The sequence below is a fragment of the Erinaceus europaeus genome, chromosome 1, assembly GCF_950295315.1.
Source record: "Erinaceus europaeus chromosome 1, mEriEur2.1, whole genome shotgun sequence".
NCBI classification, from domain to species: Eukaryota; Metazoa; Chordata; class Mammalia; order Eulipotyphla; family Erinaceidae; genus Erinaceus; species Erinaceus europaeus.
The window spans coordinates 86,064,465-86,081,733 of NC_080162.1; the positions used below are offsets into that span (position 1 = coordinate 86,064,465).

The 17,269-nt window shown below is 38.5% G+C and overlaps 1 protein-coding gene across 11 annotated transcripts in view; it reads right to left on the bottom strand.

The window, feature by feature from the left end:
* The window catches only part of PTPRT (protein tyrosine phosphatase receptor type T), a 1,549,072-nt gene that overhangs the window by 238,511 nt on the left and 1,293,292 nt on the right, over nucleotides 1-17,269 (bottom strand). For 7 of the 11 annotated variants that reach the window (XM_060190260.1, XM_060190255.1, XM_060190228.1 and 4 more), the window contains one exon: nucleotides 14,163-14,192. The exons of the other annotated variants lie outside the window; for them this stretch is intronic. In XM_060190260.1, the coding sequence (XP_060046243.1) occupies nucleotides 14,163-14,192 (30 nt within the window). The remainder of the gene's footprint in view (nucleotides 1-14,162; nucleotides 14,193-17,269) is intronic. 11 annotated transcript variants of the gene reach the window in all.

Here is a 17,269-nt window from a genome sequence, read left to right on the forward strand (position 1 = left end):
CTAAAACAAAAATAAGCCAAATAAGACTACATCAAATTGAAAAGCTTCTGCAAATCCAAAGAAACCATCACCCAAACAAAGTGACTCCTCACACAATATGAGGAGACCTTTACATGCTATGCATTAGACAAGAGACTAATAACCAAAAATTATTAAAAAGTCATCAAATTTAGCAACAAGAAAAGCAAATCACCCAATTCAATAGTGGGTAGAGGATATGAACAGAATATTCACTACAGAAGAGATACAAAAGGTCAATAGACATATGAAAAATTGCTCCAAGTCACTGATTGTCAGAGAAATGCAAATAATGACAATGAAATGCTACCTCACCCCTGTGAGAATGTCATACATCAGAAATAACAGCAACAACTTATGCTGGAAAGGTTGTGGGGACAAAGGAACCTTCATGCACTGCTGCTGGGGATGTAAATTGGTCTAGCCCCTGTGGAAAGCACCCTCACAAGGCTAAAAATGGACCTTCCATATGACCCAGCAACTCCTCTCCTAGGGATACCCTAAGGAGTCAAACACACCCATCCAAAAAGATATGTGTATACTTATGTTCATAGCAGCACAATTTGTTATTTTCAAAATCTGGAAACAACTCAGGTATCCAATAACAGATACTCTCAGTAAGTTGTGGTCTATACACATAATGGAATACTATTCTGCTATTAAGAATAGTTAATCCACCTTCTTTGACACACTTTGTGGGTCTTGATTTTGCAACCTGTTCCTTTAATGAATTTATTGATGATTTCTAGTAATTTTCTGATAGGAGTATCTGGGGTCATTTAGGTATATCATCATGTCGTTTGCAAATAAAGATAATTTAACTTCTTTCCATTTTGTATTTCTTTGATCTATTTTTCTTGCTTAGTTGCAACAAAGAGAACAAAGACTTCTAGGAATATGTTTAGTAGAAGTGGTGAAAGTGGGCATCCTTGCCTAGTTCCTGATTTTAGGGGTAAAACTTTCAATTTTTCCCCATTAAGTATGCTGTTAGCCTTGGGGTTTGCCCAAGGCTTTATTGTATTATATAGCCTTCATTATGTTGAAAAATTTCCCTTCCACTCCCAATTTTGTGAGGGCCTTTATCATAAATGGGTGTTAGACCTTATCAAATGCTTTTTCTGCATTGAGTGACAAAAAGTGTGTGATTTTAAACTTTCTTCTTTTTGATATGGTAGATTACATTAACTGACTTGCAGATGTTGAACCATCTATTTCCTAGGGATCAATCCCACTTAGCCTTGGTGGTTTATTCTCTTAATGTTTTAGGATTTCATTAGCCAAGAGTTTTTGAGGATTTTTGCATGAATATTCATCAGGGATATCAGTCAATAGTTTTCATTTTGGGTGGAGTCCTTTCCTGCTTTGGGGATCAGAGTGATGCCAGCCTTTATAATGTTTTCCTTCTATTTTCTGGAAGAGTTTGAGGAGGATGGGTATTAGTTCTTTGAATGTTTTATAGAATTCATTAGTGTAGTCACCTGGATCTGGGCTTTTGTTCTTGGGGAGACTTTTGATTACTATTTCAATATCTTTTTAAATTTTTTATTATTGGAAAGACACCGAAATTGATAGTGAAGATGGAGGTAGAAAGAGAAAAAGACAGAATGACACTTGCAGCCCTGCTTCACCACTTGTGAAGCTTTTCCCTACAGATGGAGACCAAGAGCTTGAACCTGGGTCCTCGTGCACTGTAATGTGAGCACTTAAGCAGGTGCACCACTTTCTGCCCCTTTTCAATTTATTTGCTAGTAATTGGCCTGTTAAGTTTTATCTACTTCCTCTTGTGTCAGGTTGATAGTTGATATGACTCAAAGAATATGTCCATTTCTTCTAAGTTGGCAAATTATTTCCATACAAGTGTCCATACTAGTTTTACATGATCCCTTGTATCTCTGCCTCATCTATTGTAATATCTCTTCTCTCATTTCTGAGTGATTTTTCCATGGCTTCCTCTCTTTTTCTCTGAGTATAGCTAGTGATATACATATATATTCTTCTTGATGATCATTTTAGTTCTATTTCATTGATGTATGCTCTCTTTTTTAACTATTTCCATCTCCTCCTGACTGTCCTGTCAGTGGGTTGCTCCATCTCTAGTTGGTTCATTTTGGTTGTTAGATAGTTTACCAGTGATTTCTCTTCTTTATTAATGTGGACCTGTATTGCTATGAACTTCCCTCTCATCAATGCTTTTGCTGTATCCCATAGGGTCTAATAGATGGTTTCTTCATTTTCATGGGTACCAAAGTAACTATTAATTTTTTTTTGGATCTCTTCAATGACCCTTTTTTTTTTTTTTTTCAAAAGCATGTTGTTTAGACTCGACTTTGGAGGAGTTTTTCTTTTTGTGGTTTATTTCTAGCTTCATACCATTATAGTCTGAGAAGATGCATTTTTATAATTTCAATATTTACATATTTGTTTAGCCTGTCTTACTGACTCAGCATATGGGCAATTCTTTTTAATGTTCTACATGTACTTGAGAAGAATGTGCATTTATTTCTTTTGGGATTGAAAGTGCTGTGTGTATCTATTAGTGTCCATTTTGTTATGGTTTAATTTAATACTGCCCTTTCCCTACTGATTTTTTTTGTCCAGACTATCCGTCTTTTGCTGTGAGTGATATGTTAAGATCTCCTACTATTATTGTATTTGTTTCAATGTCTCCCTTTATTTCAGTAAGTATTTGTTATATATATTTGGGTGCACCTGACTTTGGGGCATATATACTTATAATGGTTATGCCTTCTTGTTGGTTTAATCCTTATGTAGTGTCCCTCTCTGCCTCTGCTTACTTTCTTTACCTTAAAGTCTATTTTATCTGAAAACAGAATAGCAGCCCTTGCTCTTTGTTTCTGAATTAATAGCTTGAAATATTTTGCTCCAGCATCTTACAGTAAGCTTCAATTTGTCTTTTCTTTGTATGTGTGTTTTTGAAGACATATATTGGATGGATCCTGGTCTTTAATTCGTTTAGTTACTTTGAGTCTTTTGACAGGTGAATTTAGGCCATTCACATTTAGGATAATTATTGATAGATGTGCTTTACTTACGTCCATTCTCATTTTTGTTTTGAGTTTGTTTTTAATTGTTTATCCTTTGCCCATTTGTTTATGTCATTTTTTGTAGATGCTTTATTGGTATGTTTCCTTCACTGATTTTATTTGTACTTTCTGCAAATCTTTGTTCCTTATTTTGTGTTTGCCCTAACACATCTTAAAAAAGTATCTTTAAAAAGTCTTTCTTAAAAGTTGATCTTGATTAACTGACATCTTTTAGAACTGCTTTGCCCATTAATTCCCTCCCCTTTCCTGTTTCGTTTTTTTATTATGTTCTTAATTCTAGACTATTTTAATTAAAATAAAAGGGCCTTTGTGGAGCCACATAATGGACTTAGCTGTGGTGCAGCTAGGAGTAGGTTCAAATAATCAAAGCTTTATTATTACAGTAGTATGGAACTACTATTACTACTATTTATTACAGTAGTACGGAACATTATGTTTTAGGTAAGACAAAATAATCAGTTATCAGTTGTTTTAGGTAAGACAAAATAATCAGTTGTTATGGCTACTGAGAAAAGAGTTTACTAGCCAGACCACACCCAGACATTCAGGCTGAACAGGTGGGGTGCCACAGCTCCTCAGGCAGCCAATGCAAAGGCTCTGAGCTCACCACTCCCCCTCCCCATGGGGAGCCATGCTCTGCAGGCTGGCGGTGGGTGGCAATGTCTGGGGATAGGACAAGGAGCCCACTCTACTCTTGAGAGTTCGAGGAGCTCAACAGTGAAGGTCTTGAAACTTTACATCAGGCTCAACCTGACGCTGTTGACTGGCTACGGAAGAAGGGCAAACGCTAGAAGAAGAAGAATTGGATAAATGCTCACATAGATGTCAGTTAACAGCAAGTGGTGGGAGCCTCCTCTGGTGATCCCAGCAAGCCCTTTGTCTCCTACTCTTGTCAGCAGATGAACCTTATGGCTGTGGGCCAGACCTGTTGCTCAGAGGAAGACAAGATTCTATGATTCCAAAAAATGTTGCTATACATGTAATCTCAGCTGCAGGTCCTCACTCCTGAATGTGACTGTGAAATACAATGGCCAGAAGAAGAGGGTGGTCATGGCAAGATGCTTGGGGGAATGCAAATGGACTTACAAATACAACTACATGATCTTCCAGTTAGAGAACTCCTGCCTGTGCTGCCAGCCAGAGACCTATGAGTACCGAGAACTGATGCTGGAGTGTGTGGATAGCAACTTGGCCCCCTATCGATACGGGCACACCAGGTCCTGCTCTTGCATGGACCACTACCAAGGGGCTGCCATCCAGGTTGCCACAGCCTGACCGTCCAGCTTGGATCTGACAGCTGAATGACAGGGACAGTCACTCACCAGTGAGAAAAATCAAACACCTGCCTGTCACTCAGAAAGTGAATTCTCACTGCAATGTATTTTGTTATTTGATTGGCTGGATCTGAAAAATAAATATCACTCTGCAAGCAAAAAAAAAAAAAAGTTTACCAGCTAGTGAGTTATATATATTCAGTTCTCAGGAGAGGCAGCCATAGCAGGCACCTGAAACACCCTCAGCTGGGATCCGTCTGAGCAGTAGAAGAAGCAGGGGCCAAAAATACCAGACTTCCAGCTGGCTGTGCTTAAGTCCATTAGATCCACTCACAATCCCTGTGCTTTTGCGCAGATTGTTGTACACTCTGTCACAAGGCAGATGTCAGCCATGTGCTGTGGCCAACTTCCTATCATTGGCCGGTATACTGCATCACAACACTAGACTACTGTTGTTCACCTCACTTAGAAAGTGTATTCCTTTGTTTCCTCTTTTCTTGTGGGACTCCTTTCAGTAATTCTGATAAGGTGGAATTGATTAAGGCAAATTCCTTTAGTTTGGGAATAATTGAGAAGACCTTTATTTCTCCCTCATAATTGAAGTATAATTTTGCAAGTTATAAGATACATGGCTGGAATTCCCTCTCTGTAAGAACTTTGAATCTGTCAATCCACTCTCTCCTTGCCTCTAGGGTTTGTGAAGAGAAGTTTGATGCAAGCCAGATAACTCTACCTTTGTATGTAACTTCTTCCCTTTCCATAGCAGTCTTCTATTTTTTTTTTTCTTGACATTGAGTTTTGATAGTTTTACAATGATGTGCCCTGGTTTTGGTCATTTTGCATATATCTACCTAGGTGTATACTCTGCCTCTTGAATGTTCTGAGGACTGCCTAAGTGAGGAGAATTCTTAGCTAACATTTCCCTGAATATGATTTCTGTTCCTTTCACCATGTCCTCTTCCTCAGAAATTCCTATAACTCTTACATTTGTTCTTTTGATGGAGTCTGCAATTTCAGATAGTTGCTTCATTCTTTTTAAACCTTTCCTCTCCCTCATCTTTAAATTGAAAGAGTGGGATAATTATATTTTCCAAATAAGATATTCTTTCATCTGCATGAATGAGTATACTTCCCTAGCTTTCTTTTTTTTTTAAAAAAATTTTTATATTTATTTATTTATTCCCTTTTGTTGCCCTTGTTGTTTTATTGTTGTAGTTATTATTGTTGTTGTCGTTGTTGGATAGGACAGAGAGAAATGGAGAGAGGAGGGGAAGACAGAGAGGAGGAGAGAAAGATAGACACCTGCAGACCTGCTTCACTGCCTGTGAAGCAACTCCCCTGCAGGTGGGGAGCCGGGGTTCGAACCGGGGTCCTTATGCCGGTCCTTGTGCTTTGCGCCACCTGCGCTTAACCCGCTGCGCTACAGCCTGACTCCCACTTCCCTAGCTTTCTACCTGAGCTTGTACTATACTCAAAGTGTCTTTCATGTCCTGACATTCCATTGGAAAGTTGTCTTCCATAGTTCCTGTTTAGTGAACTCTGATTGAAGCTCTTCTTTCATGTTTTATGATTTCTTAGGGAATTCTGAAGTTCTTTCATATTTTCTAGGTTCTTAGAAAACTTTGTTCAAAGCTCTTCTTTTATGTTTCCAAACTCCTTAGTGAAATATTCTTTTAATCCTTTCTGTAGTCTTTCTCTGATAATCTCTCTATGTTTGTTTCTTGGAGTCCTTCTGTTTCACTTCTGTCTGTCTTGACATGTTTGGTAGTTCTCCCCTCCCCCCAACAATTCTGTTTATGTAGTTTGTGCTGGTTATTACTGGCCAGCAGGTGGTGCTTTGTGATCTCTGGGCTTTGCTTTCTTTGCATGTTAGGCAGAGAAAGATTGGGGGATTTGGGTAGCTTTCTTGAGCTTTTGTACTACTTATGGTGTGTATATATGATTCCATTCTGAAACCAAGCGTCGGGTGTTTTCTGCTGGGCTGTAGCTGTGTTAAGAAAAACAGAGCTCACTGTACCATTTAGCCAGCTGCTTAAAATTACTTTTATGTTTGGCAATAGATAAGAATTATTTTGGCTACAAATGTTCCCTGATTTTTTCGTGTGTTCTTGCCTGTAATTCCATAGGTTAATGCCCCTGAAGTCACAGATTAAAAATTGAAAATTTTCCTTTCTCTCACCAGCCAGTGGTCCGTGTTTTGGCTACTGCTGCAAGTAGGGGGAAAATGGTTTAGTCCCCTTCTGGCACTCTTAGTTCTTTGTGTTTGATTTTCTTCCCTGTGCCCCTGCTCACCACAACCATGCATGCAAGCACCCACCTGAGGCTGCAGTGCTTCTGTGTAACATACTACCACTTAGTAAATGGATTCAATGACCTGCCCTGATACTTTACATTATATTGCTTGAATTCTGTAGAAAATCCCATGAATTGAGCACTAATGCTGCCACTTTATAGTTTGGGGATTTGAATGTAAGAGATCTCAGGTTTCACAGCTGCTAATAGAACTGGATTTCAAACTTTTTTTTTATTACTGATTTAATATTGATTTACAAAATTATGAGATAACAGGGGTATCATTCTACACGGTTCCAAACAGAGTGTTCTGTGTTCCCATTCTCTCAATTGGAAACTGCAGTAGTTCTCCCAAGGTCACAGATATGGGTTGACTACAATATCTGTAACTATCTACATTTATATTTATTAGCCCATTTTTCTATGTTCCTGATTTCTCTTCCTTTCTAAGTTACATCTACTTCTAAATGTCCTTTTCCCCCTCTTCTCTATCTGAGTCATGATGGAATTGAAGTCTAAAATCCTCTAACATTTCTAACAATCTTCCTCTAACATTTCTCACCCTCTAAAGGCAAGGACCTTTTATTTTATTTGCATCCTAGGTTATCACTGGGACTTGATGCTGACACCAGTGCTCTTGCAATCACTTGTTTTTTGTTTGTTTGTTATTGTTTTTCCTTTCTTTTTATTGGATAGGACAGAGAGAAACTGAGAGAGGAGGGAAAGATAAAGAAAAGATAGATACATGCAGGCCTTTTGTACTACTTGTGAAGCAGACTCCCTGCATGTGGAGAGCAGGAGCTCCAACCTGGATCTTTGATTGGATCCTTTGAGCTTAGTATACTATGTGTGCTTTACCAGATGCAACACTGTCTAGCCCCTGGACCAAAATTCTTTATGGGGTCCTTATTTTATCTGATGAGCTTAGACTCCCTCCCAGTTGTTAAATGTTAAATCGGTAATGTTATAAAATATGTGTATTGTCTGCCTAGATACAAAGGTCAAGGTGAAAAGTGGACAAGAGCATCATTTCCTTTGGGAACCACCCACCCTGCATGTGTCCTATACCAGGCACCCTGTTAGAGTGGTTTGCCCAGGACAGTTTCCTCAAACAAGAATCAGTGATTTTTTTCCTTTTGTTATATCTTCCCATCTCCTCTATCATGTGTTTATCATATTACATACAATGAATTTTTAACCTGTCCTTTCCCCTTTTAAGATGCTAGTTCCTTAAGAGAAAGGTATTCTTTTCAGATATTCAACAGCGGGTTCAGTGCTTAACACAAAGTAATTATTCAGTTAATGCTTATGAATGAGAGTATGCCATCTAGACATCAAAACTGTTCTAAAATATAATTATTATTACCTACCCCCATTTTACAGATAAGAAACTAAAACTGAGGTGGAGCTAAATGACTTAACTCAAATGTGGAGCCAGAATCCTCAGGGTTCTTTGGTGCACAGGGAAGCCATCTATATAATAATATCTTGCTAAGTACCTCCAGACCCAGCCAGACAACTAGGTAATAAGTTGGAAAGCACTTTGGAAGAGATAAAACTGTATAGACAAACAAGATACAATCATTATCATCATAATCAACATTGCAGAGCTTAAGTAAAGCACTTCCTTCCATTAAAAGCACTAGCTCAAACACTTAGGCATCTCAGGATCCTATCTTTGTTACAGTGTGCTACATAGTTCTAACTGCAAGAGTTCTCACTTTGGGGATGCTTGCTGGAGGCAAAAAGCTTTCAGGATTAAATCCTTTCCTTCTCTGGAGATACATTTCCAAGGGGTTTTATGACCTGACACTTCTGACCCTGTTTCTCTCCTCTGGCTGTTTCAGTAAAAGAATCTTACTACACTCTATGTTGATAAACAGTGAGTTTCCCTGGGCAGGATTTATATATGGAGATCTATGTATAAAGATAAGCCTTCCCAGGCAAGATCCAATAAAGGTGCAGGTGAGAAGCAAATGCTTATGACTGAATGATTGTACAAGGAAGAGATTTCTGGGGTTTACTCATTATGAGCTGGCCACAAAGTAGTGTTCACAACTACATAGTATGCAATGTTCACAGGTGATGAAGTGATCCTTTTCAAAGTACGGAAACTCCACATACCCATATTCATTTTCAATGATCAAACTGAAGAGAAGTCAATGAGAGTATCATTGACTAGGCTTCCTGAGAATTAGATTCTGCAAGAGAAATTGACATGCAGGAAATATGTTAGGAAGAGTCTCTGGGGCTAAAATCTTTGGGAAGGAGAGGAAGAGAAAAAAAAAGGGTGATAAAGGAAGAACAGAGGATAGTAGGAAAGGAAATGGAAGAAAGCAAAGGGAAGGGAAAGGAAAAAAAGAAAGAATAGGAAGAAGGGGAAGTTTAATGACAATGCAATTGTTGTGATCCACAGGAGGATCTAGAACTAAGGTGATACATATTACATCTCTGCTGTAACCAACTATTGGATGACTTTGGGTGAGGTAGCTCTTAAGGTCAAGTAATTCCACCAAGGGAACAGGCAACTAAAAACCAGCAATCAGCAATGATTCTGGCCAGGGGTGGAGGTGTGTGGGCAATAAATCCTTAATTTGTTTTATAAAAAAGATATTTTTATTGAGGAAATCTTTTACAAGTCTGTTGTTGCCTCTCGGGTAGGGTTTCACAGCTCTCCAAAAGATTTGTCAGCATATCTTACCAACTACTAAAGCATCATTTTTCACTACTCACTTTGTGACTCCCAATCTGTAGAAATAGGCCAAGGGCTTATATATTTTTTTCAGCCTGTCTGCTTCCACTCCCTCCCTTGCTTTTTTTCTTAAATGCTATATATGAATGAGATTCTGTGGTATCTGTCCTTCTTATTATGGCATGTTTCACTTAGCATGGTCTCTTCCACTGCTGTCCCACTGTAGCAAAGGACAAGATTATCCAAGGAATACTCCTCAGCTGTAAAATGAAATCTTTCACTCTTTTCCCCCTTTATTAGGGGATTAGAGGTTTACAGAATAGGTGTTGACACATGGATACAATTTCTCATCTCCCTATGAGTAAAACACTCTCACCCTTAACCTAATCCTTTTTCATCATCCTGCAACAACTCACACACTGCCCCTTGAAATTTTTCATTCCTAAAGAAGCTTGTGAGAACCCTCCACAGGATCCTCCTCTTTTTAATCCTTTCTAATCCTCCATTTTCTTAATTCACCCTACTTTGCTGCCAGAGAATCCCCTGCAACCACACACCTTTTCCTTTTCACAAAGCTCAAATGAGTTCCAGAGTAGACAAATACAGGATCATAGGCAGATTTCTCTAAATCTGCAGGCAACCCCCCCTTTTTTTTCTCCAGGGTTTTCACTGGGGTTCTGTGCCTGCACTATGAATCCACTACTCCTGGAAGGCTATTTCCCCCCCTTTGTTGCCCTTATTCTTTATCGTTGTTATTATTGTTGTTGTTGGATAGAACAGAGAGAAATAGAGAGAGGAGGGGAAGACAGAAGGGGGAGAGAAAGATAGACACCTGCAGACGTGCTTCACCACTTGTGAAGCGACCCCCCTGCAGGTGGGGAGCCGGGAACTTGAACCGGGATTCTTTGGCCAGTCCTTGTGCTTCGTGCCACGTGCGCTTAACTTACTGCACTACTGCTCAGCCCCCTGGAGGTATGCTTAATATATGGTTGGAATTACAATTGAAAGTATAAACTTAGAATTTGAGTACAAACATTTTTCCACTTGTGGAGGTGAATTGCTCATTTGTATTTTCCCAGTTAAGGTGACAGTGCATCTGACTTATAGATTTGCTCTGCTTGGCATTTATGACTGATATGTTTAGATTCTAATTCAATAGAGTAAACAATAAAGCATCCATTCAGTAGCAATCCTTATCCAAATCTATATGCACACATGATTTAACTGGGTGCATTTATATTTATCTTGTTGCAATAGTGTTCATTAATTTTAGGCATGTGTAACTATGACATGCAAGTGCAATGTTTCTCAACCTAAAACCAATATAAAATTACAAAACAGTTGATCTGAAACTCTCACTATCACCATATGCCAAAATAATTAAAACCAGATACTAATTTCTAGAAACTCTAATAATGTAACTCAATGAATGATAAAATAAAATGGAGGGAGTGTCAATCTCCTATATACCCCCACCTATTTGATTTATTCATGAAATCTGATTTGTTCTGGGCTCTGAAATAGATACTGAGAAATGAAAAATGCGCAACACGCAGTCCTGTGGACAAGGAGACAGAAGGGCACATGCACGAAGGGCAGTGTAACCTCAGGATGGTCCATCCACAAATGAATTAATTAGTCAAAGGGTAATAAATGGAAAGGGAATGCAACAACAAAGATACAAGGTCTATGGTGTGTGGAATTGGGGAGTGACACATAAATAAGACAATTGTAAGGTTCTCTTTCTAAAGGTATGAGAATTTTCCAGACATGGAATGTAGCTGAGACTTCTAGGAAGAGGTCATTGCAGGTGCAACGGTGGGGCATTGAGAAAGGTCATGAATACCGTGATGTGAGAATATCAGAAGAGAAGCTGTTTCCCAATCAGCATACAAAAGAACCATATGCAGTTCTAGAATGCAGATTCCCAGGCTACACTTTCACAGGGATGGAGTAGGTCTGGGGGACTGGACCAAGGAATAAGAATTATCACCTATGTCTTCCCTTTGCCTAAAGAGCAGCAGTATACTGGCCTCCATTTTTTCCTTCAAAGAAAGGCCTTCCATTTCCACCTGTCAGCATATTTGCTGTCAGCTTTTGGTAATTGATACTTGTCATCTTTTTATTTATTTATTTATTCTCTTTAGTTGCCCTTGTTGTTTTATTGTTGTAGTTATTATTGTTGTCCTCATTGTTGGATAGGACAGAGAGCAATGGAGAGAGGAGGGGAAGACAGAGAGGGGGAGAGAAAGACAGACACCTGCAGACCTGCTTCACCGCTTGTGAAGCGACTCCCCTGCAGGTGGGGAGCCTGGGGCTTGAACTGGGATCCTTAGACCAGTCCTTGTGCTTTGCGCCACATGTGCTTAACCCACTGAGCTACCACCCAACTCCCAGTTACTTATCATCTGTATATGGTTTCTATTTCAATTTTCCATCAGTTTTTTTATGAGATGGTTAATGAATTACATAAAGTGACCTTTGAGTAACTCTTGATATAATCATTTAAAATTCCCCTTTAACTATATTGAGGCAATGTCATTTGATTTGAAATAGTTTCTGATGTGAAAAAAGGTATATACACTTGGGGAAATGAGGCAGTTTCTTATTTTGGTGAGGGTCTAGTTTGTGCTAGGCATTTTCCAAACATCTTATCAAATCTTTGCAAAATCTCAAGTGAGGTTAAGCTTTTAAAACACTTTCCACTCTAAATGCCAAAAAATGGAGACTCGAATAAACTTAATTGGCTTGTGCAAGCCACAGATACAGAACCAGGGCACAGGCTACTTTGAAGTCACAGAATGTATGTAAGCATAGAGTCTGGATTTGCCTAAGAATTGTTCTTAGATAACTAAGAGCAATGTATTGCTATTTCTTTTCTTTAAGAACAAATCATTTCCCTGCTAGCTGGCTGCTGTGTCTACTAGTTTTCATCTTGTTTCATTGATTCTTCATACATCTACTAGTTGGTGTGTGTGTGTGTGTGTGTTACACAGGCATAAATGGAGACACTTTCAAGAACAATAAACCTTTTTTCTTCTGTTCATTATAACAAAATAACTGTCATGAGAGTTCTGAGGAAAGAACCATGTCTGCATGGAGCTAGAAGCAAGCTGCTAAGATTTCTTGTAGAAGCCAGAGTTTGATCTGGGCATTGAAGTATAGATGTAGGGTTTGAACATCCTGAAATGGGAAATGGGAGGAAGAAAATGAGAAACTTCCAAGAGTTCTAGAGTGTTTGCCTTCAGGAGCAGCCTCAGTCCCTGTTTTTCATCTCTGTGACACTTGTATAAGGCATCTGTCCAAGCCTAAGTGAAACAGTTAAGTGCTTTCTCTCTGCTACACTGGTTGGTAAACATCTTAGTGCTTTTTCAAGAACTACTACACTAAAATGTCTCTGTTCAAAACAATTACTGTGCCCATCACAAACCTTAAGGTAAATTAACCTGTGAACACACGCCAACTCTTAATATCCCTTTAAAAAGCAGACACTGAAGTTGTTGGATGCTGCTTTACTACAGAAAGGCAGTAAGGGTTTCTAGAGAGAAGTAGTTCTGCCAGCTCAGAGTAAGGAGTAATAGCTGCTATTTATAAAACACTTGGTTATTCTACATATACATTCTGCCATAACCCCTCAGGAAAAGGCTGGGAAGTCACAGTTTTTATTACCCTTTTAAAGATGAAAGAAACTGAGGCCCAGAGTATTTGCATGATTATATAGGAATAGAAAAATCAGAGAAGAAGAGGCAGGTCTAAAATTGTGACTTAGGATCGATGCCCAAAGTCCCAGTATTGTTATTTGTGTGCCTGTGTATCGAACAGTGAAGGACCCCGCTTAAGACTCTCCTAAAAATTGGACTTTCAGCCTTACTAATCCTGGCTATCAGGACTCTTTTGGTCACACCAAAGCCTACCCTAGTAGAGTGGGGCTCAGGAGCTGGAACCTGGGTGGAATGCATGGCAGAGCAAGTGCTCTTCTCAGATAAGCAATCTTTCTGACAGACTAGATACTTTGCCAGTGTATCAGCAGCTGGCAATCCAATCTTTAATCCCACTCTTTTGCTAACTGAACGTGAGATTTCCCACACTTTTCTGGACCTCATATTTCAAATATAGAAAATGCATATTAGGCATATAGCTTTCCAAATTTTCATTGCTAAGTATCAAATTTGGGGAGTTTTTTCCCCCTTTACCTTATTTTTAATATCCATTTTAATCATGCTAATATAACCTTTATTTAGAAAGTGCAACAAAAAGATAGCTAAGAATTCACCTATAACTTCCAATAAAATACACTGACAGTAAGACTAAATGTGAAACACCAAACTGATAGGTATCTAAACCAAAATAGAGATATACTATGTTTCTGTCACCAGTAAAGTATGTTCTAAATAAAATCATGATTCCTGTGAACTTCTTAAAATAATGTAAGTAGCCAATGAATTTTCTTCCCACCATCATACCCCCAGGGCTTCTACTCCTCTACTGAATACAACTGGAGTTCCAAGGTGCTAAGATCTGCGGTTTTGTCTTACAGGATGATCAGACTGACCTACAGTGAGAATTTTGGCATTCCTAAGTAGAAAATAGCCTTCAATATCTCCACAAAATAGGGAGTAATTCAAGATGGCAAAAATAACAGGCATGAACAATGAAAGTGTGTTTTCAAATGGAAAACATCTATGCAAAACAAAACAACATTCAGACTACAGATGAGTTCAACAAGTGAATACAAGAAACTAACACACGTGGTGCAGGGAATGCATGCTACAAGTTCCCTTAGAAAGCATGAAGAAAAGTTAACCCAGGGTTGATACTTACAAGTAATAGGAGTAGGAATAAGCATTTCTTCTATATATTGATGGGCAGTCAGATGAAGAAAATGTCCAAAAAGGGGGGAAAAGAAAAGACAAACAAATAAGAATTAGATTTATGTGAAATCTTGATTTGTAGAAATGTACATAGTATTTCAGCATCCCTATGCTCAAGGAGATGCAAGTTTTGCTACTAATCATGAGAATTAGGTATTTTAAATGACAGAAGAAATGAGAGTGACCTCTCCTATGATGGAGAAACACATTACTCCTACAAAGGAAGCCAAGTTTTGTTCTAGTTCTTTAAACTTATTAGAAAGCTCTTTGCCGAGTCTAATTAAAACAATTTAAAAAAAATAATTATGACTTCTTAGTTTTGAGTGAGACTTTAAGGTCTTTAAAAACTAATCTGTCACTTTTTCACATAAAAGGGCTCTTACAGGGATGCAGAGGTCACACAGGCTCCTCAGCTAATTATGGGCCCCAGATCACATCAAATTGATGAGGTTTACAGTCAATAATACTTATACCCCTTTCCCATATTAGGGAGCTACTCTCTTCCCAAATCCAGTTTTCTGGTCCTTTTCCCAGCCATGACATCATCTCCCCAGACAATAAGTTGGATCTACCTACATATCAGATTTCAGGCTCAGGCAACAACAACAACAACAACAAAAACTAGTATAGCTAAAAGCCCTTTGAAATATAACTAAAATATGCCTACTAGCTATCTACAAAATGGAGGAGCTCCCCAAACACTTCGTCTGCACTATGCCAGCCTTTAGGTCCATGATTGTTCATCAATTGTTTTGGCTTTGTATGTTAACTCTCTTTTCAACCACCAGGTTCCAGATGCTAGCAGGATGCGACCAGACTTCCCGGGACACACAACCCCACCAATGTGCCTTGGAGCTGCACTTCCCCAGAGCCCATCCCCACTAAGGAAAGAGAGAGACAGGCTGGGAGTAGGGATCAACCAGTCAACGCCCATGTTCAGCAGGGAAGCAATTACAGAAGCCAGACCTTCAACCTTCTGCATCCCATAATGATCTTGGGTCCATACTCCCAGAGGGGTAAAGAACTGGAAAGCTATCAGGGGAGGGGAAGGGATACAGAGGTCTGGTGGTGGGAATTGTGTGAAGTTGTACAGCGGTCTGGTGGTGGGAATTGTGCAAAGTAGTACCCTTCTTATCCTATGGTTTTGTCAATGTTTCCTTTTTATAAATAAAAAAATTAAAACAGGGCTCTTACAGTGTGAGGAAAACCACATTTACTTCTATATTTTTGTTTTTTTCTGAATAAATTGCATCAGAATATATATTTAGCAAGGTCATGCCTAAAAAAAAAGATTAAAGATGATCCACAACTCCCAGTCTTCATACCTGTGTGGCTGCCCTTCTAAACTAAATCAGGGTTGATCTATATAACCAGTGGAATGTGACAGGAGTTATATTCTAAGACTTTCTAGATTAAGGAGAAAAAAAAAAGAAGCCTTGGAGTTCTGTGCAAGTCGCTGGAACTCTTACTTGGAACCTTGACTCTCAACTAAAGAAGTCCAAATATCCTGAAATTATCCTATTGGAGACCATGAAGATAAATTACATGGAGATGTCCTGATATTTCATAAAGGAAAAAGATATTTAGCAGTTTCAATCTCATCAAACTATACCAAATGGGATCCCTGATATCATGGAACAGAAAAAAGAAATTCCGTTCAAATCCTGACCAAAGTGCAGGTTTATGAGAAAAATAAGTCACTAATTATCATGGTTTCCTCTTAAGCCAATAAATTACAGGTGGTAGTTTATTATATTGCAGAAGATAAGCACAACAGAATGCAAGCTTCACTATGAAAGAGGACTGCATTAAGAGAAAGACATTTCAATCTTAAATTTGAATAGATGTAACTTGAATAAACTGTGTATCTTTGTTTCCTTATCTGTTCCTTAGATGAGTGAACCATATCAATGTTTTTCAAACTATTATTTCCAGGAGCACACAGATTTATAGAGTAGCCAAAGTATAATAGGGGAGAGGCATTGTGGAATGCAAAGGCTTTTGGTTCCCCACCATGCACCATGTATATCTGTTGTATACATCAACATTCCTTGTAAGGTTTCACATGATTAAGAATTTCCATTCTCCAAAAGAAAGCTTGAAAAATCACTGTCTAAAACCTCTTTCTAGTTCCTGGCTACTGAACAATCAAAAAATTTTAGAAAGAAAAATGATTTTCCCATTGTTATAATTTTTCTTATTTTGTAGGAAAATATATAGAAATGCTTTTTATTTCACAGACTTAGCTATACTGACAATAACTGATATATTTGTGGATTGAGAAAAAAAATCAATGAATAATTCAGGTCCTCAAATGTCTATCTCAGTAGGCAATAATAGTTTCCCTCCCTCTTGAGTTATTTGGTTAATTGCAACTATTATACAGCTTGCTTGGCACAGGAAGATGCAGTCTTTATATCTGCAGGGTGGGAACATGTCCAAAGAGCCCCCAGTTTTCACCTCCTGACTAGGAACTGGCCAAAGATCCGAAAGCAAGACTATTTCCAGATGTTCTGTAATTCAACAGAGGAGGCTGACTCAAGAATCCTAAAGAAAATGACTCAGAGAGATAAGAAACTACAGAATATAGGAAGTTTTGTGATTTTTGTGAGTTAAAAATAGAGAAACTGAGCCTCAATGCAACAAGATCTGGCTACTTATTATACTGTTTAATTATTTTGGGCCAGTTAAACAGTGATCTTATGATGATGATAAAAGGGAGCCAGGCAGTGGTACTCCCAGCAGAGTGTACATATAGTGAACAGTATAGTTATTGACACATAGGTAAAAATTCTCATCTCTCAATGATAGGTGTCAGCAAAACACTCTGAGCCACAACATAGGCCCATCATGCACCAGGATTCCAAAGCCCTCCTTCCATCTCCATCCCTGCCCTCCTTCCCCAGTGTGTTTGCTTTGGTGCAAAAAAAAAAAAAATTTTAATGATTTTGAAAAAAAAAAAGGTGAAAACTCACAAGACTGTGATGGATGGGAATTCGAGGTGTCTATGTACGCCATCATTAAATTTCTTCAGTAAACATATAAGGAGACCATCCC